The sequence below is a fragment of the Sphaerodactylus townsendi genome, linkage group LG13, assembly GCF_021028975.2.
Source record: "Sphaerodactylus townsendi isolate TG3544 linkage group LG13, MPM_Stown_v2.3, whole genome shotgun sequence".
NCBI lineage: Eukaryota > Metazoa > Chordata > Lepidosauria > Squamata > Sphaerodactylidae > Sphaerodactylus > Sphaerodactylus townsendi.
In genome coordinates, this window is record NC_059437.1 from 34,083,560 (window position 1) to 34,106,229 (window position 22,670).

The 22,670-nt window shown below is 42.8% G+C and overlaps 1 protein-coding gene across 2 annotated transcripts; it reads right to left on the reverse strand.

Moving 5' to 3' along the window:
* Nucleotides 1-10: 10 nt before the first annotated feature.
* Nucleotides 11-22,122, reverse strand: CRKL (CRK like proto-oncogene, adaptor protein). 2 transcript variants are annotated; one of them, XM_048514510.1, is made up of 3 exons: nt 21,539-22,122; nt 15,501-15,904; nt 11-3,041 (listed from the first exon to the last, which is right to left on the reverse strand). In XM_048514510.1, the coding sequence occupies exons 1-3, from the start codon at nt 21,888-21,890 to the stop codon at nt 2,907-2,909; spliced, it is 891 nt and encodes a 296-aa protein (XP_048370467.1). In that variant the 5' UTR covers nt 21,891-22,122; the 3' UTR covers nt 11-2,906. The 2 variants fall into 2 exon arrangements, with proteins under 2 accessions (XP_048370467.1, XP_048370466.1); XM_048514509.1 differs by having other exon boundaries at nt 15,501-15,957; nt 21,577-22,114.
* Between the last annotated feature and the right edge of the window lie 548 nt (nt 22,123-22,670).

Here is a 22,670-nt window from a genome sequence, read left to right on the forward strand (position 1 = left end):
CAAATGCTGCTGCAAGGTGATGTATGTTTTATTGAGAATATACAAACTGGGCACTGAACGATGGCTTGATGACAGGATCAACAGCAAAGTAAATTTAAGACAGACAATGAAAAGGCACTAATCTTAAGAAAGACACTTCATGTGTTCTAAGAATATAGTTAATACTGTTAAATTTTGTAGCACAAAAACAAAACAAGCTATGATGATGGTCCAAACGAGACAAAGCATAATACATTATTGCCTGAAATTCAAATGATACCTCAGTTACATATAACTGTTTGCACTGTAAAGGCTGTTTTAAGCACAAGGCCACCTTTCCCTCTGTAAAAATAAACACATTTCCCAGTTCTGGACAGACTCGCATTTAGGAACACAACGTAGAAAACAAGACTGATTTAACAGCTAGGCAGAACCTTCTACTGGTCCCGTAAATGAGGCCTGCAGTTATGTGTCCTGATTCATTGGAGAAGCTGGAGAACCCTACCACAAACGACAGAAAGAACAGCCTACTCAGTCCCAGGATGTTAATTACACAATACAAAAAATTATTGCAGGCACATGAAATGGCACAGAGAATGCTTTCTATCCCTTTACAAAAATAGGGGCTGACCCCCCCCACCCCAAAAAACCCAAACAAAACAGAATATTCCCTTTTAAGTATTCCTGCCTGATTTGTAAACAATCATGATTTCTTTTAGTGCTTTAGCCAATGGCAGCAGTTCCCATTTACCTCTTGCTTAGAGGCACCAACTGGCACAGTGGGAGTGGCAAAATTTCCAAAGGCTCTTTCTTTGACAGTAGAAAGTTAAGCCAATTACCAATCGGAAACCAATCCTACGTACACTTACTAGCGAGCAAGTCCCAGTGAGCTCAATGGGACCTATTTCTGAGTAAACATGATGAGGACTGCGCTACAAGGCTTTTAACACCCATGTAATAATGCATAGACTGAAGAGCTCTCAGGATTACCTCAAGACACAGCTTGAATCCCATCCTTGGTAACCCTACAAACCAGAGCAAATGCAGCATTTCTCTTTAAATAGTAAAACAGTGAAGGAAACAGTGATGCAAATTTTGCCAGTGATCAACTTAGTGTGCTACTCTTTAGCAGCACTGACTAGCCCTGAAGCAGGCATCTCCCATGTAGGCTTCAGAATGATATGAAGCTCGACCTCTGAAAAACCCAGGGAGCACCCGACAACTCTGGCTTGTGATCTTGGGAGTGGCTTGAAGCTTGCATAGATGCCCCTCTTTTGCTGCAATCCCGAAATGTGTTTAGCAGAGAATTCTGGATCAAGAATCTACTTGGGAGACCTAAGGAAGCATGTTCAGAAAGCACCAGGAGCAAGTGAATAAGTTAAAAGCATCCACACAGTGGTTTCAAGGAAGGTCACACACAGTATCACCAGAGTGAGCATTGGAACCAGCTGTGTAGCAGGATTATCTTATGGCAGACTGATTTTTAGTGCAGCTTAAATATTCATAATGCAAAGCTCAGTAGTACTATTCTGCAGTAACAAGACAAATCAACAGGAACACCTGGGAGTTCTAGTGAACAGCTACAGAACTTTCCATTACAGAAGGCAGAGGGTCTCTACCCCTAAGGCAGAAACACTTCCTGGAGCATTGAGGCTAGTCTAATTCTAATTCACAGTACGTTTGTTTGGCAGTAAAACTACTCTCCCCTCTTTTGCTGAGAGAGCTTTCTCCAGAACAGTAGCCACAGTTTTAAAAGTCAACAAACTAAAACACTTTTGAGACTGAATATGTTCAGTTCTGACTTCTTTGCTGAAACTGCACGGCATCAGCGCCTTCCATCCTCAAATTAAGGCACTTTAACACTGAGTTGAATCTGGGGCTCCTCAAGTCGAGAATCCTTAAAAGATTTAAGAACGAATATTTAGGGAGTCAATTCCATAACTGCCAATTCAACTTTCTGCATTTTCCATTCCTGGTTACAAATGTTTAAAATCTAAAGCAGAGAGGCTACCATTTGGTTAACATGGCAGGGCACAGAAGAGTTAAAATGTCTACATGATACCTTTCAATTTATATCTGTATTCTCTATTAGTGATTATCAATGCTTGGTAAAGAGTTTTTGTTTTTAAAGAGGCAGAAAGTGCCATTTCACCCAAGCTTATGTGTATGGTGTGGAGACTAATGTGTTCTAAAGTTTTGTTTAAAGGTCAAGGGACCATTTGAAAAGCTATTAAAAGTTATCTTCAATGATTTTGCAAACAACCCCTGGATAAAAGTTTAAATGGTGGATTTTACACAAGGATGTGACAAACCAACATATCCGGTGTCACGCTTGTGATGTAATACTTTAAAACCAAGCTTTGCTGTCATGCCAAAGTTGTTTCCAGGTCAATGACAAACTCACACAAAAAGTGTCTTGTTAACACAAACTCCAATTATATAACCTAGCAATTATTGTTCCAAATGCACTGCTGCTTTACCAGTTTATTCTCTCTCAAATCAAGTCTTTCTTCCTCCAGAGGAAAAAATAAAATTGCATTTTTGTCGTCGCTGCTCCGTGGTTGGTAGAGATGCTTAGAATTCTCCTTTGCAGCAGAATGTTGTCTGTGGATGCCTCAGCAGCAATTGCGGATACTCTTCACCAGTTGCTCTGCTGGGGGGGTACAACTTATCTTCTGCAGCTGAAGGTCCAAAGTCCTTTTAGGAGAGACTAAATTTTGAATGATGCAACTGTCCATATGAGCACCAACAAGCAACTTCAGCTGTATTCATTCCAAACAAAAGACAGGGCTGTCAAATCATAACGACTGGAAAATGAGCAACTGGCTATGCTTACCACACATCATTAACAGTCATCATCCCACTTCAAACGATGCTCACAATAGCCAGAAAAATGAAGCAGCAACGCAGAAACCGGCCAGTGTGAATCACTCATTTTCATCTGGATTCTGAGGGTCAATTATTTTGACGTGGGTGAAAGGGAAGAGACCTTTCCGACCGTTGACTTCACCTTCCCACTGACCATTTATATTCATCCTTGTGATCTTCACAATATCACCAACCTGTAAAATTAAGAAAAAGGGTCACGTGAAAGGAAATCGTTTCAAAAACATTATTCTTTCAATTGGTGGGAAAGGCTTAGGATAACTGAATAAATAGGAAAAAAGACATTTCATTAGCAAGGACCTTTCCATTTTCCCATGGACCTGCATGTAGCAATGTGAGAGTCTGGAAAACTTAGGTGGAAAACTTTTTCTCTATATCCTCACACTCCTTTATCGTTCTGCCACTGGAAAAACTCAATATTTTAGGGAATGCTGAAAAAACTCCTGTGAAATATTTTCTGTTTTAGAATGAGTGATGTGATTCAGAAAACAATCTTTTTCTCACTGAGCATGAGGTCAGAATTTTTTCAATTTTTCTAATGGATTTTGTTTTGGAATGAGTGTAACATTCTTTTAAGACAAGGTTTTAACTCAAAATGTATAGTAAGAAAAATTGCACGTAAGAGAATCTACAGCATTAGATAATGATGATACTTACACATACTAGAGACACATCAAACATATTGTTATTTAAATGTAAATAATTTTGGCAACAAGTAATATGCTAAGATGTTTTTAATGACAAGGCACTACTAAAGGTGTCCAGTGTTTTCAATACATAAATCAAGGTACCCAACTTTTCTAACCCCATAGGCCCCATTGAAATGTTGAGCGTGTGTGGTAGGTGCCACCCAAAATGCCATGGCAGACAGAGCGGAATTTAGTGCCTTCCTCCCCATACTGCAGAAGAATCACATGGTAACCATGCTGAACACATGAAGATGTCTGATTCAGAGTGAAGTCACTGATTGGCAAATCGTGATATTATATGTACTTTGATTGGCAGCCCAGTCCAGCCCAGGTGTCCTTATCCTTTTTGACCCTGCCAGCACCTTTGGAATTCTGGCACAGGATGGTGGGCACAACTACAAAATGGCTGCTATAGGAGGCAAAGCCAACCACAAAAAAATCAGGCAGTGGGGTTGTGCACAAGTCTTTCAACATTTCAGGTAGAAACTCTATTTAACAAGATGCTTTTCAAAATTAACATTTTAATTTAATGACAAGGCACTACCGGGGGAGGGCGGTATAAAAATGCAATAATAAATAAATAAATAAATATTTTATTGCTACACAAAAGTAAATATACCTATCGAGCTAGCTACGAAACACATACCTGGCATTTTGCAGACATCTAACCTCACTATCTGTTTTACATGAGCTGGGCACAATCGCCAACTGACCTCTCCCATATTCTAAAAACACTTGGTGGGCACCAGGAAAGATGCTTTGCACAAAACACTCATGGAAACAGTCAGTGAGGCCACAAATTCCCCTCCGTCACTCTTCCTCTCTTGGCCTGATTTCTTCCCCAAGGAACAGATGAAACAACCTTATGCTGAGTAAGACCACTGATCTATCAAGATCAGAACTGTCTCTGCTCTGACTGATTAATGTTCTTGGTGACAATTCTATTTAGTGACATTCATGTTGTTTAAATTTCTCTCAGGGTTCCCATGTTAGTAAGCTCTTTTGGGCGTAAACCATTCTCAATACTTCAGTGACTATTACTGAATCTGTTGAAAATCTGTTCTAAACTATGAGGGCGGCCAGTAACAAGTCCTGACTTACAACAGCTCCACTAAGTTTTTTAAAAGCTTGGCAGACCCTAAGAAAACCTTCCCAGTTTGAAAGAAACGGTTCCACAGCTATGTCATCTATGAAGACATCTGGCTAACAATGGAAGAATAAACTGGAAACTCACATTTTCCACCTGGGAAATCAAGCACAGAGAGCAATTAAGGCTATGCCTTTCAGAATTGACGCAATGCTTCCATTTTTTAGTTCAAATTTAGAAGGGACTAAGCCCTATTGTAAGTATTGGAACTACATGCATTTAGAGCATGAAAATAATGCAGCAAGAAGACTTGGCAGCTGTTACATCACATGTTGTATTCAGACGCATCTTCTACAGACCACATTTCCCAGGAATAACCATCAGTTCTCCAGTTCATGAAATGGCATGACTATGCCTAGAGAATTGCCTGGGTACCCGTAGTCTGCAAGCAGCCCCTGTCCTGACAGCAGTCATTATCTCAGGATTTTTTTCCCAGTGGCTATGAACATGAAGTACAGATGTACATAATCTAGACATTAAACATGTTGATATTTTCACCAAGCCGTGTAGAATTTGTCCCTAAGAACTGGCTGCTGCTAGTAATTGGTCTGTAGATATAGTAGAATGAGATGGTAGAGTACTGAGAAGGGGCAGATTTTTGGGGGGGGGGGGGGGGGGGGAGAGAGTGGAAAACTGTTCCAGGTAGCAGACAGAAAAGGGGTGGCAATAGGAGGTAGGGGAGGCTTAGCTGCCTGGAAGAGATGCTCATTCTGTAGTGTGCACCCCATTCCCCTGATCGGGCTGCTGCTAAGAGGTGGGAGAAGCTCAGTTGCTCAGAAGAGATGGCTTGTTCTGAAGTGTATGTCCCGTTCCCCCGATTAGGCAGCTGTTAGGAGGTGGGGAAGGCTCAACTGCATGGAAGAGAGGGCTCGTTCTGCAGCGGTCATCCCCCGCCCCCCAATTTAGGCTGCTGCCAGAAGGCAGGGGGGTGGGGTGGGACAGACACTGAGACTCAGTGTACTTTTCCAGTAAGCCAGAAGGTGTGGCTGTCAGTCAAATGAGACTACAGCAAACAAAGAGAAGGGGGAGCTACAGGTTCCTGAAGAAACATTCAAAGATGTCAAGTTCTACAAAGTGAGAAACACAAATCCTCAGGTTACCTTCCTTGGCCCTGCTAATCTCCCTCCTCTTTCCAGTTGAGGAACTCTCCACTCTTCTACCTCTACTCTTCTCCTTCCCAATTCCTTATCTTCCTGCCCCACCCCCCCACCCCCTGCCAAGGACTGCACATTGACAGTGGCCATAGTAGGCTTTGGGCACACAAGACTTCTGGGAGGGGGAGCTTAGAGCACGTTTTAAACACTAGTAATGGGAGAAGAGTTTTGGGAGATGGGCCCTGTTAATGGTTTAGAATGCGTGATGCCTCCCTCTTTCCCACAGTGCCTGGAGTCGAATGGGATGGAGGAAAAGAGGATACTCTTCTTCCCACCCCACCCCCCTGTTTAAAACTGACAAATGTGCTATGCTTGGCTTGGCCAAAGGCCACAAGTAGACCAGTCGCTTCATCTGATGGGCTTATCCTTTCCCAAAGCCCCTGATTTTATACCTTGGGAAGGAGGGGAGCAGAGACACAAAAACAGAAGGCCTGTTCATGTGCATTATGTGCTATCAAGTCACTTCTGAATCAATGACCTCAAAAATATCCTCTGGTTAACAGTCTTGTTTCCATCATGCAAACTAAGGGCCGTGACTTCCTTTATTGAGGTAATCTGACTCATGGTGCGTCTTCCTCTTTTCCTACTGTCTTCTACGGTTCCTATCACTATTGTACTTTCTAACGAGTCTTTTCCACTGAGTAAAGTATAGTAGCTTCAGTTAATTTAGCCTCTCCCAACTTAATTACCAGATAAGGCTGTTCTTTATCAGGCTTTATCAGGTAGGATAAGGAGGTGTGTTTGGTGTTTCACATGTCAAAATTGTGTGTGCTGTATTTTTAAAAAGTTTGGGGAAAGACTAGACTGAAAAATGTTTTCCTTTTGCTGGGTTTTTTATGTGTGCAGAAGGGTTGAGAAATATTCAAACATTATAGATGGACAAAATAATGTAAAAGTGTAAATATTCATTAACTGTTCATAGAAGTCCAAATAATTTACTATATCGTTAAAAAGAATTGTTGATTATATGTGTATATATAAGGAAAAATATGTATATAATATATTGGGGGGGGGATCGCTTTGTACTTTTTCCCCCTTCAAAAAAAATGCAGCTCTGGCCCTGTTGATGAGGCAGAAGGGGTTGCAATCAGAATACACAGCTGGAGGAACTACATCTTTATTTGCTTTCATATGTAGAAAATAATTCCTTGGAAGTAGAAAACCAGTACAACTGGGAAGGGTGGCCTGGGAGTAGGTCAAGGTGCTTTCCACAGTGTGAAATTTCATTCCAAATAGTTTTTTTTAATGTGGAGAAGACTTACTTTGGCCCCTTCCGCACATGGAGAAGACTTACTTTGGCCCCTTCCGCACATGAAGAATGATGCACATTCAATCCACTTTCACAACTGTTTGAAAGTGGATTTTGCTGTTCCGCACAGTAAAATCCAGCTTCAAAGCGCATTGAAAATGTGCGTTGAAAATGAAAGTGCACTATTCTGCATGTGCGGAAGGGGTCAAAGAGTAGCCTTGAGATGCATCTCCATACTAGTGGAATATCTACACAGTCTCTGGAATAATTTCCTCTAAAAGAAGCTGAAAGGAGAATGAAGAGCTCAGAAGGCAAACATCCTTCTCATAAAGTAGATGGAGTCCAGACCTTCACAGGAAGTGACATCGTTTAGTCCTGCCTCCCTGAGTATGGGTTGGAAATCACCCAGCCAAGATGCCCGAGATCGCCTCCAGGAGAATGGCACTTTGTCAAATTGCAAAGTTGCCTCTTTGGTATGTAACACTCTGACAAACGACTGTTTTGGGCGAACAGTTCACTTTCAATTGGAAATGGTTCAATGATTTTTTAGATACTCAACTTATTAAAGCAAGTTGGATCCCATGCAAGTGTTTTATGAAGAGATTGGTAATGAGCTATTTCAATGTCAAGGCAAACGAAGACAATTTAAACCAGGGTTGGGGGAAGGGAGAAGAGAAAATGCAGCTTTAAGTCTATATGAGGTGATAAGATATCAATTAAAGAGACTAAATACCTTTGCTAGCATTTATGATGTAGAGAAGACAATGCAGAATCTTGATGTTCACTCAGCTAGTCCCCATCCTAATGATAAAGAGTTGGCACATTTGGGGCGATTTGCCCTTTTCATCGAGTGCCACAAAGATGGGTAAGTTATGGAAGGCAGAGGTCCTGGAAAAGGACATTAACTAAGTTACAGGCACACTCTACACATCATGTAATTCTCCTGGAAAAGTGCTTAGTGTGCACTATTATCTCAAGCAGGGCTTGCTCATTCACAAACAAGCCTCAACCTTTCAGTGCAAACGGCCCATGCTACAGGACTCATCTACCACTAAAACAGCAATCCCTACTGAAATAAGGAGCTGCACAATAAAATGACTGCACTCCAGAACAGTTCCCATTCGTTTTAATGTGGCTTGTGAATGAGATCATGTGGGACTGTGGCCAAAATAACCAGTTTGTTTTCAGAACTCCAGTGAGGCTTTGCAGTTCATAGTCATAGGAAGCAGCGAATGAGATAAAAACACTCTTGACACAACTGAGCCCAGCAAAATATTACAGACTGCAGCTCTTCAAGCAAAGTATTTAAATACTTTGATCTTAATGGGCTATAGATCATAGCTAAACAGGGACAAAGGTGCTTAAGATGGCATTAAACTAAAAGAAATAATTTAAAAGGTACTAGCCTCATTTGCCTGTAAGCTTGAGGTTTCCGGCAGCAGAATATGGGAGAAAAGCACTAGAAGAACAATAGTTGCATATCTAGGTCACCAGAAAAATAAACCTAAAGTTACATTAATTTTGCATTCGTAATTTAGAAAAAAACAATTATTATAGCCTTTAACAGAATCCACAAAAGATGAGCATCAGGCAAACAATTACTTAGCATGACTTGGCCACATTTATCTGGCAGCATCCAAAAATATATCACTCCAATGCATTTTACATGGGTTCCCTTTGAAAAGTCAACACAACCTTCAACTAGTCCATTGTCTAGGATTAACCACCAGGATTTGGTTGCACTGGTACTCCATTTGTTTCTGGAAATAACTCAGATGTGCTGGCTTTAAACTTTAAACTCTTAAAATGGTTTGGGAGTAGGATACTTGACAGCCCTCTCTGAAAGTAATGTCACTAGACACTGATTGAGTGGAGAGGTCCTACTTTGTGTACCATGACTGCTGAAGGTTTGACAGTAACAGGATGTGACAGGGTCTTTTTGGTGGTGACACCAATGATACATAATACCTTCTGTCATTAATTATTACTGGTACCCTAATTTACAGATTTCAAGAAAGACTGCTAAAATCAATTTGTCCTGTTAAGCTTTTGTGTTAACTTAAAGCTGTACTTTTTAAAATGCTTTTTAAAATTCTTAGTGTTAAAATGATGTGTATAATTGTACTGAAAACACTGTTACACAGTTGCTGCAAGTAGCCCTGATGACACTGTTCACTGAAAGGGAAGATACTAATATTTTAACAAAACAACTCTACAGGCAACTAACCAACTAAGAGAGCAATTACAAGACAATCTGATATTTGACAGAAATAACCTTGCCCTCTTTTGTACAACTGTGTCAAGAAGTGCTATGAATGGGCACAATCTGCTCTACTTACAAGCTTAGACTTAATTGTTTTCCCTGCATTCTAATAGCTTTAAGCCCAGGAGAAAATTTGATGTCGTTCACATAATTGAGGTGAAAGGTTTACTGCTTCATAACAAAAAAAATTCCCAAACTAAAACTGGAAGTTACACTCTCTTCCAACATAAGTGTTACTTTGACCATGCCCACAACTTAAATTCATAGTAAAAACTTTCCTTTATTTTCAAACGCTTTTGAACTAAAGAACTTGAGCAGTAGGTAGGGAGATTTTATTCCTTTAAGGAAAACGTGGCAGAGAGATACTTAGCCACAGCCAGAACAGTCCTTGGATCTTTATCCACCAACAAGTAGGGAACTATATTGTCTTTCATTACAGCAAAAAATCCATAAATCACAATAACAATTAGAGTGAGGGCATTCCAAATTCAGGTGGGGTAGACAATCTTTTAAGTTACATTGACAGAATCCATCTAGTTAAGGCAGGTATCTCCTTGATAAGACTGCTGAAGGTGCAGCATTCAGACGTGCAAGCATGGATACTCTACAATACCTAGGGATTGTGAAATTGCTAATGTAAGCCAGAATTTTTGAAGGTGGGGGAATATCAAAGAACTGGGTGAAGCATATTCTTCAAGCTCACGTAATACAGCTCCCAAAGGCATCTGGTGGGCCACTGCGAGTAGCAGAGTGCTTGACTAGATGGACTCTGGTCCGATCCAGCAGGCTCGTTCTTTTATACGTTTCTTAACAACTGATAGGGATTTGCTTCTTCCAAGCCATAATACATTGCTCTTTGTTAGGCCAAGGATCATTACTAAGTTCATAAAGCAGGCCATCCTTCTTTGTTGAAAGAATTACTTTTAGCTTATGTTTGAATGCTTGCAGCCATGCTTTAGCTTCAACAGATCCCCGACCCAGTTCTAACCTTAAACATACCCCAGAAATACATCTTGGGGACCCTGTAATTCACTGCAGGAATTGACAAACAGGCTGATCTAAATTCTCAGTAGCACAAAAGATCCATATTGAGGCTCCATATAAGAGCTGTGGAACAATTTTCATGTTAAATACCTGCAGTCCCCCTGAAATATATATGCCTCCTTTGGAAAAGAAATAAATGTACAATTGTTGCCATCAAGGGATTGATTTTATTTGTTAGGAATTTGAGTTGGGATTGCCAGTTAAGCTTAGAGTTGAAGACTATGCCAAAGTATGGGAATTTGGATTGCTTGCTCTAACTGAATTCCACCAATTTTCCAGATCATAGGGGTGATTTTCTCGGTTTTAGAGAGGACCATAACCTTTGATTTGGAGTAGCTGATCTGAAGTTCCTCAAAGCAATGATACGGCTGGCCTCAACCCGGGCCAGAGCCTTTACGGCTCTGGCCCCCGCCTGGTGGAATGCCTTACCTCCGGCTGTGCGGGCCCTGCGGGACCTTAATGAGTTCCGCAGGGCCTGCAAGACGGAGCTTTTCCACCGGGCTTTCGGGGAGGCCGGCCGTGGATCTACTGCCCCCTATCGACACTGGAATTGAAATCAAAACTGAGACTGCCGTTCCATTCTATTAAAGCTGGGCCTGTCTTACTTATAAATTCCATCCCAGGCCCTACTTACTCCCTCCCCTTTTTCTTCTTTTAATGGCCTTCGGCGGGGCGCCTGTCTTAATTAATTTATGAACTGGGTTGCTTAACCTATAGTTCTGTAGTAAACTGCTGCTTAGTTCTTAGGTTTTAATGATTTTAGTATTTTATGTTGTTGATTGCTGTCTATGTAACAGCCATGTTGGAAGCCGCCTTGAGCCCTTCGGGGATAGGCGGCCTATAAGTTTAATAAAATAAAATAAATAAATAAATAAATTTACAGTATTTTGAGAAATGGTTTAAAAGTTTTCTCAGACCAATCTGAGTATGAGATGTGGCATCATCTGCATAAAGGAGTGGGGTGAGTGCCTTTGAGATTAAATATGGAGAGTGTAATTCTACTGAGGTGAGAGCAGTTGCAAGATCATTCAAATACAGGTTGAAGAGTAGGGGAGCCAAGAGTCAACCTTGCTTCACTCCTCAAGGAAGCTAAAGGCATTTTGTAAATTCTCCTTTTTATCTGCAGCGTACTTGAGCCTCACAAGAATAATAAAGGGTTTTTTTAATTAACCAAAAGAGCATTTTATTGATTGATGTATGTTCCAGTTTTCCCCACAGCCTGCTCCTAGATATAGTGTCAAAAGCTCTTTTCAGGTCTATAAATGCAACATACTGTACATTTTAGTTGTTGATTTTTTCCTTTCTGCTGATGATTTTGTCTTTTTAATCATCTTCATATTCAAAGACTTTACCTTAGGCTGTTTCTGCACGGCCCATTAATGACGGCCTGGGGGCGCCAAAAAAGGCGCCCCCAGGCCACCGTTCGCACAGGCGCCGCTGCTGCAACGCAGCAGCGGCGACCTGAATGCGCTTCCCTCCCCCCAGGGCGGCGTCAAGCCGCCCTAAACAACAACCCTTTAAAGGGGTGTTGTTGGGGAGGGAGCGTCTTCCCTGTGGCGCTGCGTGGCGAACCGGGCGGCCAGCCGGAAGACGCTGTTCGTCTCGCTTCATCATCACGGTAGCCCTTCGCTTGCGGCGCCGAAGCCTCGCCATTACCTGTCTCCTCCCACCTCCAGGGGCCGGAGGGCAGCGCATGGGCTGCGACGCTCGCAGGCGACGAGGAGAACACCGCGAGTGGGGCGGGAGGGAGCAGAGGCGGCTCCGCGGCGGAGCCGCCTGTCGCCTCTTTCGCCTCGCTCGCAAGACGCTTGGTGCGAGCAGGCTCCTCAGCTTCCCAGGCCGGCAGAACTCCTGCCGGCTTGGGGGCGCCTCCTGGCCGTGCAGAAACGGCCTTAGTTAGTTAGAGCTTTACAATTAAAAAACTGTTTTGCTTCAGTAAAAATCTCTTTAAATTTCTTAAACGTTTCCTCTTCAAACAGGAATTCAGGACTTCTCATTTGTCTCTGAGGTTCGGGAGTATTCCCATTTTATCCTCATAATAACCATGTGACATTGTCAGGGCTACCTTATAGGGCTGCCACATTCACCCTTGATGGGAAGATATTTTTGGCTAAGTGGGTTAGAATCAAACAATGGCCTTGAGTGGCAAAGCCCCTCCTAAAGCCTATTTGTTCCCATTCTAATCTATTAATGGAGGTTATCTATTCCTCTAATTTGAGGGACAGGTATGAAGAGTAGAACTTTGACACTGATGAGAGAAGCCTAATAGGGCAGTAGTTTTCTGGGTCTTCTTTGGAGCCTTTCTTACAGATTGGGAGCTGTGATGGAATGTTTCCAAACTGAAGGGATCTTCCCCAAGGTGCTGATTTCAAAGAAGATTGGGGCTAGGACTGTAGCCCATCTTCCTGTATCAGCCTTGAACAGACTAAATCCAATCCAGGAGTCTTTCCTGGTTGTAGATGCTTGATCATAGAGAATTTCTTTCTTGGAGATCAGAAAGGGTCAGTTTGCATGGAGTACTATTTTCGGAAGAAAATATTTTCTTAAAGAATATCACCCACTCAGATGCAGACATACAAAATGGAGAGAAGAGTCTTCTGTTCAAATTCCTGGATGTCAGTGACCAGAAGACACAAGAGTCTTTGTGATCAATTGCAAAAGGCCCCATGCTCTATGCATTTCCACTTTTTTCTTCTTGCATATTATATCTCTGTATTGGTCTTTAACGTTCAGCAATTCCTTAAGGATGCTCAATGTATTATTTCTTTTAAATTCATGAGGTTTATGGTGAATATATTTCTTTAGGGATTTATATTCTCCATCAAACTATTGTGTCTATTGGTTTCCTGAATACCTGTGTATGGGTTAACATATCGAGGTTTAACGATGGTAAACAATGAATATAGAAGAGAGATAGAATCATTCTCTGCATTTTCGATAGGCATTCTTCTTCTCTTTCTTGGAACTCCTGGGAGTCGAACAGTTACTGCCTCCTAGGGGCAGGATGCCATCAGGCATGGTATGAAGTTGTCTGGTGATCAGATAGCAGAACCATATGCTTGTGGTGCAGGTGGCTATTTGTGGATGCATGGAAATTGAGGGAGATTGAAAGATGATCTCCTATATATTCTTCCACCTTGACTTTCTCCACAATCTGCTGCTATAATGAAGTAGTCAATCAGGCTAGCTACCCCTTATAACCAAAAAAGGAAAGTTACCCTTTCCATTAATTCCTTTTTGTCCATTCAGAATGATCAGCCCTCTTTGCCTAGAGAAGTCAGACAAGTTGAGACTTGCAGTTAACTATCTTGTCTTTAGAAAATCTATCAAAGTAGGGAGATATGGTTTCTTCTGGTTCACCACCTGACCACTTTTTGAGTAAATGCTTGTCATCATGACCAATTCTGCCATTGAAATCACCCCTAACTAAGATTGAAAGGTTAGGATATCAGTGAATCAAATTATCACAGGTTTCCGAGAGGGGAGACCAGAAAAAAGTCAATATTTGTTGATGTTGAGTTGGAGGGATATAAATTGATGCTACTATGGAAGCAGAGTCTACAAGTTATGTTGAAATAGCTAAAATTAGTTCAGGAGCGGCAACTACTTCCACTTTCGAGATATTGAGAGCAGACGATATGAAGCAGGCTAACCTTCCTCTCGGCCTTCCCTCTTCTGAGCCACCCTTGAGAAGCTGATATATCCTGGAAAGATTATAGTATTACTTAATCTTATCGTAAGTTAATGTAAAAGGCAGATAGAAAGGAACTGACCTCTGGTCTTCCAACCAGCCATTTCCAACTTACTATTTTCATAGTGTTGTAAGGGTATTGTCATTGAAACTACTACATCTGATAGTCAATCAGACCAGCTGAGAGGGCAACACTGGGATTTACAGAGTGTATCTGAATGTTGGGTTCAAAAGGAATTAGCATTGGAGAGTCAGATGGCAAAGCACCACAAATGGGTTTCTTGAGGGGGAAAGGGATAATACCTCCCATATTTCTGTAAGGGAGGGGGGAGGGAAGGATTTCCCTTTCACTCTAATTTCCTCTTAGGTTGATAATTTGTCACTTTGGGATGAATATGGTTGAGGGGCCCCATTAAAAAAACTGCCAACTATGTTCCCATAATACTAACCAAGGAACTTTTACAGAGCTGCAGCTTAAATTGTTATATCCATGTAAAGAAATTCCTACACATGGATAATTAGTTCATCGATTTTCAACTATTTATTTACTTCATTTATATTCTATTTATTCAAACACAATATGATATTTTTAACCTTTCTGCAGCTTTAAAAGAAAAAGGTCATCTTAAATTCAGGTACACACACAAACACGATGTGTGTGCAGAAAGAGGCAAGAGGGCACACAGCTTGGTTGCACAGGCTACATGTTCTGTCAGTGCACTTTTCCCTTAATGCTTTTTGGCCAGGCATGTAGCTTGCCCCATTTTTTAAAACGTGCAAGAAACCTCTGATCTCTGAGGAAATTTAACCAAGCCATCTGCCTTACTCATCCCCTAAACAAGCGGCCGCAATGCGAGCGACTTAACTGTATTCCACTCCCCATTAAGCATTAAACCCACCCTCAACGCTGGCAGCACAGAAATGTCACTGTGTAGACCAACACAAATAGAAGACATAGCTATATGAAGGCTGTTGGTTAACTGGGTTTAAGGCTGATATAAGACCCTTCGCCCACAGCACCGCTTCAACAAATACACAATTAGCAGGCAGCTGTTTTCAGAAAGCATAGCCTTTGGACGGCTGTGGGAACTGGCTGTATATAGCCTAAGCTATTTGGACTCGTGTTTATGGAATGCTATTCTAATTTCATTTGGCCTCTTGCCCCCGATACTATTTAATTTCTTAAACTGTGGGACACAAGGAGAATTATTTCCAATTTAAAAAATGCTGAAAGCAATGATCCCACAGAATATGTGAAAATTAAATTAAATTATGGTCAAGTTGGAATGTACAGGTCCACTAAAATCAAAGAACAAATCGCTAAAAAAAGACAAATGAGCTGTCACCACTTACAGTTGCATCAAACGGCCTCAACAAAAAGCCAGCTGAAAAACTTACCTCTAATGCCAAGGCAGTCTTGTCATAAGCACATGGAACTCTCTTTTGGATTGCTTTGGCATAGACTGGTCCATTCTGTGTTGATGGAAGTGGGTTGATCACTGCTCCAGGAGCACTAGATACATTAGGAAGAGGATTTGTGGTCTGAGGTTGAGCATAAGCGTGGGCAGGTTCAGGAATCCCATAGCTGTTAGAATTCCTGTTACCATGTGGGGAAGATCTCACAAGCTTCTCAACATAAGGAACAGGGATCATCCCGATACGGCCATCTTTGTTTCGAGCACTCCACCACTGTTCTTCAGGCTTGTCTACAATGACCAGTATTTCCCCCTTTTTAAATGGCAAATCCTCTGCATCATTACCAGGGAAGTCATAAAGAGTCCGAACATATTCCACATTCTCTTCTGCAGCAGGCACAGTGGGGGCTGATCCAGATCCCATTAGTGGAGCTGGGTACCTGAAGAAGATAGCAGTGTTACCACAACATATTTAATCTTCCAAATGAACTTTGAAAATATTTGGAAAATGTATTGGTGTCATCTCCTGCTCATATATTTAAGTTAATTTGGTTGTTGTCAATAATGCAATGACTTGCATATTCTCTGAGGAATAACATGTAATACACAACCCTTAACCACAGTACCCAGAACACAAAAGGATTTTGGATATTACAATATTCTGGGTCAACCATTTTAAAGATTTTAGGTCTTTCAGAAGATTACCTAGTGAGTTGAAATATACAAATTTTGGAAGCCTTATAACTCTTATCCCTTGTAAATTTGCAACAAATACCAAGTCCAGTGTTGCCCTTGAAGTCTAGAAAACATTTTTCATGGAAAAGACAGAGTGAATCTGAGTAGCATCCTGAATCACAGCAGACATTCCAGAGGTTCACAGTGAATTTTAGTTCACAAGGATGATCTTCCACTCTTATGTTATATCCTCCAACTACCTGAGTTCTGCAGTGTTTTCAATTGTTACATTTGGAATATTCAGAACTCCTCCAAGAGCAGGGATGTTAGTGTTTCATCTTGAAAAGAAACATCTGACCTAAATTCTACCAGTCGTCACTTTTGGAAAGTCTGGGACACGTTACTTAGAAAAAGTTCCACTTTGGGCAATGGCTTTCGAAATAACTATTCACAATACATATTAAGGGTGTGCAGTAATTAAGCAGTGATATTTTTCAGATTGCGATCTATTGAACTTGTGGTTTTTTTTGAAGAGCTAGAGGAGGGGCTGAAATATCTGTACTGAAATCTTTCTTTTTTTAGATATCTGAAGTGGTTCCAGATCAAGGATATGAGAAGGAGCCCATACTGATAATCAGCTGTGAACACCCTGAGCTGCCTCCTGTGAGGAACTTGGGGCAGACACGTTGTGTGTAGGGGGCACAGGAAGAGCTGGCCAAAGGGGAAGGGTCTTGGTTGGCAGCATCACAGGGCCCCATTCATCTCTTCTTCTGCCACTTCTGGCCTCTCCTACTGACTCCCCTTGTAAGGCCTGCTGGGCTCTGGAGCAAAGGAAAAGTTGATGCATGCAGCCCCTCCTCTAGCTCTTCCTGCATCCTCTTGGTCCCTGAGGTATGCTCGAGAGACACAACCTCTCGTCCCCAAAACTCACCCCAAAAGACAGCTCAGGTAGCTCCTGCCGCTGCTGCGGGGGGGGGGGGGGGGGGGAGGTGTCAACAAAAGCTGGAGGAGGTGTAGCCTGAGCAGCAGGCTCTTGCCCAGTGCCAGCACCTCTAGGCATCTGTGCAAGCAGCCCTCTTCCAGCAGCTGCCTCAATGAAAAGTACTTTGTGGGGCTTCTTCATTGCACCACTCCAGCCAGAGGTTGAGGTAGTGAAAGGTGGCTGAGGAGCAGGTCTCCACACAGGTAGGGGGAAACCTGCAGCCCTTCCTCTTCCCCCCTAGTCTTCACCTTTTCCCCAGGGCCCCACTGCATTCCGTTCCATCACTCATTGTTCCCCAGGCCAAATTCTGACTAACAAACACAAAAGACCCTGAAAGTTTTTAAAGAACTCTCCCCCAAGAAAACAAAGGTTTTGTTTTGTAAAAATTCATGTCACCCACCCTTGCTTTGAAGTGTGGTTTTCCTTTTGGGGGTGGAGGTGTTGTTTAAAGAGCAACTACCTATTGATGTACTGTCAAAAGCTCTGAAGATGGCAACCGTAGATGTGGGCAAAATGGTAGGAGCAAAAAACTACTAGACCATGGCTACACAGCCAATAAAACCTAGAACATCGAACTATCTAGTTACTTCCTATTCCAGGTTTACCTATTCCTACCCTAAGGTTAACCTGCAACTATCTTGGATATGGACTGTCAGGACTTTTTAAAAAGTAGAAAATAACCACAGAAATATCTGTCTTACTGCAAGCTCCCTGATTCCAGATTTTAAAAAATTGAGAAGCGCTCCTCTGCAAAGTCAATCTGCAATTTAAACTGATGAACAAGTTTTCTAAGACCATCTGGCTTCAATAGTTATGAAGCTCAGAGATGACACTGCAAATGTTTACTGTACACACCTTAACTATTTGGAAAACAATATCCTTGACTCTTCTTAAGACCAACCACAAGCCTCATCAGGAAGAAACTAAAGTCCTATACCTAATTTGAGGATTTTTAAATCAATTCCTAACATGCCCTTATTAAAATTAGCATCTATTTAAATCTCAACTACAATATTAAAATGGCTCAAATGTTTGTGTGCCGCCCTGAGCCTGGCTTCCGTTGGAAGGGCGGGATATAAATGCAATAAAATAAAATATGAAAACTGCCCAGAGGAGTACAACAATATAACTCCACCAACTCAACAGAGCAACAATGAACCGAACCCTCCATCCCAACCATCTAAACAAGTGAAGAAAAAACAAGGAACAAGGGCCTGACCTACCACAATAGAATAGAGAAACAAGTACCAGAAAATGAAGGGAGAGGCAAGAGGAAGAATCAATGCAAAAAACTGAGAGTGCGCCCCTCCAAGACCCTAAAACCCAGAAGAAGAAACCCACAGAAAAAAACCTGGAGCTGGGATGAGAAAACACACACATGCACAGATAAAGCAAAATGAATTATATGTAAAACAACCACACCCAGAGACTTGAACACAAACAAACAAACAAACAAACTTTGCAATCAACTAAACTGAAGAGAAAAAAAAAGAGAAAAAGCCCCCCCAAGAACTTCACAACCAAACAGGAGAAGACAACTAGTTCCTCAGGCCTTGCAAGGATTTTGGGTCTTTCTTCCCCCATCCCACACCAGAAGAAGACAAGCATTTCCAAGCAAAATATACAAGGGGTGGAGGAAGCTTCCCCCCAGAACAGTTCAGAAATAAAACGGACACACAACCCTAAAAATCCAAAAAGATGCTTAACATTTAAACAGACCAAAGACTAAAAGGTGAAACAAGCAAACCGCATAAATATTTAAAAATAAACCAATTGTTTCAAAATTTTCAACATATTCTCCAGGCAACAGACAGGCAGTAATCCAAGGGATGCAGCAGTCAATGCATCAGATAGTCAGAGGGAAGAACAGCAGATAAAGCAAAGTTTTGCATTGAACTCTCTTAAACCTCTGCCTGGAATGGGGTCTGCTAGAACCAGACCTCCTTTTCATGTTCTTTGGCCATACACTGAAAAATGTGAAAGAAATTCAGGCAAAACAAAAAAAATTTTTTTTTCCTGTGACTGGCCAAAGAGCAGTGTTGTCCCTAAACTGAAATCCTATTGGCCACTCTAACTTTCTATCACACACTTCCCCTCTCCCCTCTCTATAGGCTGTTGCAACCCATGTTGGGACTGAAGCAGCCTAGAAAAAAAAATACAATACAAAATGCATTGCAGCCTTTGGCCAAACAGGAAAGCTCCCATAAGCTCTCCTATCTGCCTTCAAGATGCTTTTCTCTTTCTTTCTCCCATGGCAGGAAAAGGGCAACAGGAGATTGCTTCTTCTAAAGCAGTAGAGCAAATGAGGGTACTTTTGCCAGCCCAGCAGAACTCACCTGGAAGCCCAGGGTAAATTTAATTTTTTTTTAATTTAAAGCCCAATCACCTGCCTCATGAATGGGCTTTAAATTCTTTTTATTATTTTTTTCTCCTGTGCCCTAACATGGGTCATGGAAAAGACAAGAAAGCCCAAACAAATTCAGCTCTTCAGCTTCATTCAAATTGCCACCTTTTTTTGGTTCAGTATATCTAAAAGAACACCACTAGCACACTAACAGTCCCAGGACGTACTGTGGCTGCTCTAAAAGTCATCAAACTCCAGTAAAGAGAACTTAAAAATACAAGAATGAAGCTACTAAATTAATATGCATTGTTCTGACATCTTCACAGGTTCCAACAAGGACCTGAAATTCATCAGGCATGACAAGTGTTAACCTGCCTAGCAAAACAAAACAAAAATGTTATCACCAATTACAGTAAATGTTCCCTTACTTTTCTTGATTACACTGGAATTTTACCAAATTGGGTCTACGCTTTACAGCCTGCCTTTCATGGACTTCAGACCCTGCTGTGTACAGCTTTTTTTCCTTTACTGCCTATTTATGTCAGTTACATGAGCATCCACCATCTTCATCTGATGAAGGGGACTATAGTGCATGATGGCTTATGTTAAGACAAACATTTGTTAATCTTTCGGGTGCCACAATATTCCACTTTTCTGCCACATCCTTTCTTTACTTCCCTGTCTGTATATCCTAACTGAAAGATGTTTATGAGCAGATGGCACCTATGATCAGAAAGGTACAACTCTGAATCATGTACTGCCAATAACAATTAAAATAATGTCATGTCATGCCATTTTGGAGTAACTAAATGCATTTGAGGGGTGTGGGTGACATCTGGTCCTTGAAACACTGATGAAAACAAAACTAGACAGCTTTTCTATTTAAGTGCCCCAAACAACTTTTAAGGCTAGTGTGCAACAAGACCCTGTGAACTTACTAACTAGCACAGAAGACAGAACAGTATGCAAGAATTATATTTGACGACAGGAAAGAGTGCACAAACCTCTGGATTTCTGAAAGAGAAAGGAATAAGGAAATGCTTTCCATAATGGTGTGTGCAGAAATCAGAAAGGTTGGGCTATGTACACAGTGCAGAGAAAAAGAAGGTTTGTAGATGTCGGTTTCCTCTTTTAGGATGTTTGAAAAATTCTAAATAAGTTTTACACGTCCTGTTTCTGGACTTAACATTAAATATCTGGAGAGATGCAATTCCAGACAGGAGACTGGTAAAATTTACTGCAGATAACAACTATAAACAGAACAGCCTTCCAGATAAGTACACAATGACATGTATGTCCATGGACACATTTTTACATACCTACAGTGAGATTTTTGGAATTGTATCTGTAGTTTTGGGGAAGGCAAAACAAACTTTCCCAACCCATGAACATCAACAAGGACTGTCAACTACAAAAGCAATTTATTGTCTGGAGATTTAACATACCTGTACCCCTATGTAATCAGCAAGATGGAACGACAGTAGGTGAACAAAACAATAACTATGAGGAGTCACACACTGCATTCCGAGTGCATACATCTTAAGAATACAGAAAGTTGAGAAAAGTAACAGCCCATTTATTAAGTTCAATTTACACACATGAACTGTTCAGTAACCTGCAGGTCAGTTGTGCATTCTTTAATTAGCACATTTAAGAATAGCTTGTCACACACAATTATCGTTGGGTGAAGGTCCACCGAGAGGTTGCCTTCCTTCCCAGGACACATCTGTGGTCAGTCCTGGTCGGCTAACCTGATCTAAGGCAGCACAGAGAGGAAGTTTCATGGTCAAAGGAGACATCCCGCTCAATTTCCACAGGTGGCCAGGAAGGCAGACTCCACAGGCTCAAAAAGGGTGGGGACTCCTACTCTAGGCTAAAGCCTCTACCTGCTTGGACCCTCGAGGGACGAGAGGCCAGGACCTAGCCCTTCGCTGTCACTGGAGAAGGGACTAAGAGGCATGGACGCGCCGGCCAAAGAAGGAAGCGAAAAAGGAGCAACCCTCGAAGGGGAAGCGGAAGCGGCGGGCGACCACGGCGGGCGACCACGGCGAGCCTGACCTGGGCGCGGGCTCGATGAGGGTGGTGGTGTCCAGGTAGTGGATCTTATAGAACTCGAGCAGAGCCGGCAGGTGCTCGAACTCCTGGTCACCGATCTTGAAGCGCCGCCCCGGCAGCGAGTTGATGATGTAGTGCGAGACGCGCGAGTTCTCCGAGACCGACAGCACGTAGTCGCCGGGGCAGGTGGACGAGTCGCGCACTAGGAAGGTGCCGTGGCGCTGGCCCTGCAGCCGCGACTGCGCCTCGGCCCTCGACAGCGGGCCCGCGTACCAGGCCGAGCGGTCCGACGCGTCAAAGCGGGCGGCCGACGACATGGCTGGGCGCGGGCCTCGGAAAGGGCGGTGGGCGGCCTCGGTGTCTCCCTCAGGGGCGGCACATCTCCTCACGCTGCCCTCCTCAGACAACAACGACAGGCCCGGTGTGGCCTAGCTCGGGTTCGAGGAGCGCCGCAGCAACACCGACTCTAACCGCTCCGCTGACCGAACCCCAGCGCCAAAATGGCCGCCTGGGCTGGATCGGAGGGAAGGGGTAGCCAAAACCACGCCCGCCGCGCAGTCGCACAGCCAGGGCGAAGCCGTTCCGAGCCAGGGTGACGAGTAGGCGGGAAAGAGGCAGGAATCATAGAGCTAAAAATGCTAGAGCGGCACACATTGCGCTAGCTTCCGCTTTGCAGGTCTGGAGGGAAGATTGTCACGGGTGAGCGCCGCCTCGAGGAACCGGTCTAACCCGCGGGCGATTTTCTCAAAGCTGCAGCGCGCTAGAAATTCCTCATCCGCACTCAGGAACGTGCCAGCCCAGATTGGCACTGGGAGGGCGGCTACCCAGGCTGCCAGCCCAGAACGGCACTGGGGAAAGTGGTTTCCGCAGCTGGCAAGCCTGCGGCAGTCTTACCAGCTGAGGTCAGCAATGGAGGGTTGCATCTCCTGACAAGCCTTTAGTAGGGTGGGTGGCTGCCTGAACTGGCAAGTCCTCAGCCTTCCAGGCCAGATCAGGAGCCCTTGCCTCAGCTGGCTTCAGGACCGGATAAGCCCTCTCGAGGGGTTGGATCCAGCCTTCAGGTTACATATTTGACACCCCTTGGTTAGAGCCCCTGT

Coding starts and splice junctions, on each gene's coding strand:
- CRKL (XM_048514509.1), bottom strand. CDS start 21,890: ATGTCGTCGGCCGCCCGCTTTGACGCGTCGGACCGCTCGGCCTGGTAC. Junction 15,958..21,576: donor CTCATCGAGCCCGCGCCCAG/GTCAGGCTCGCC, acceptor TATCTTCTTCAG/GTACCCAGCTCCACTAATGG. Junction 3,042..15,500: donor AGACTGCCTTGGCATTAGAG/GTAAGTTTTTCA, acceptor TTAATTTTACAG/GTTGGTGATATTGTGAAGAT.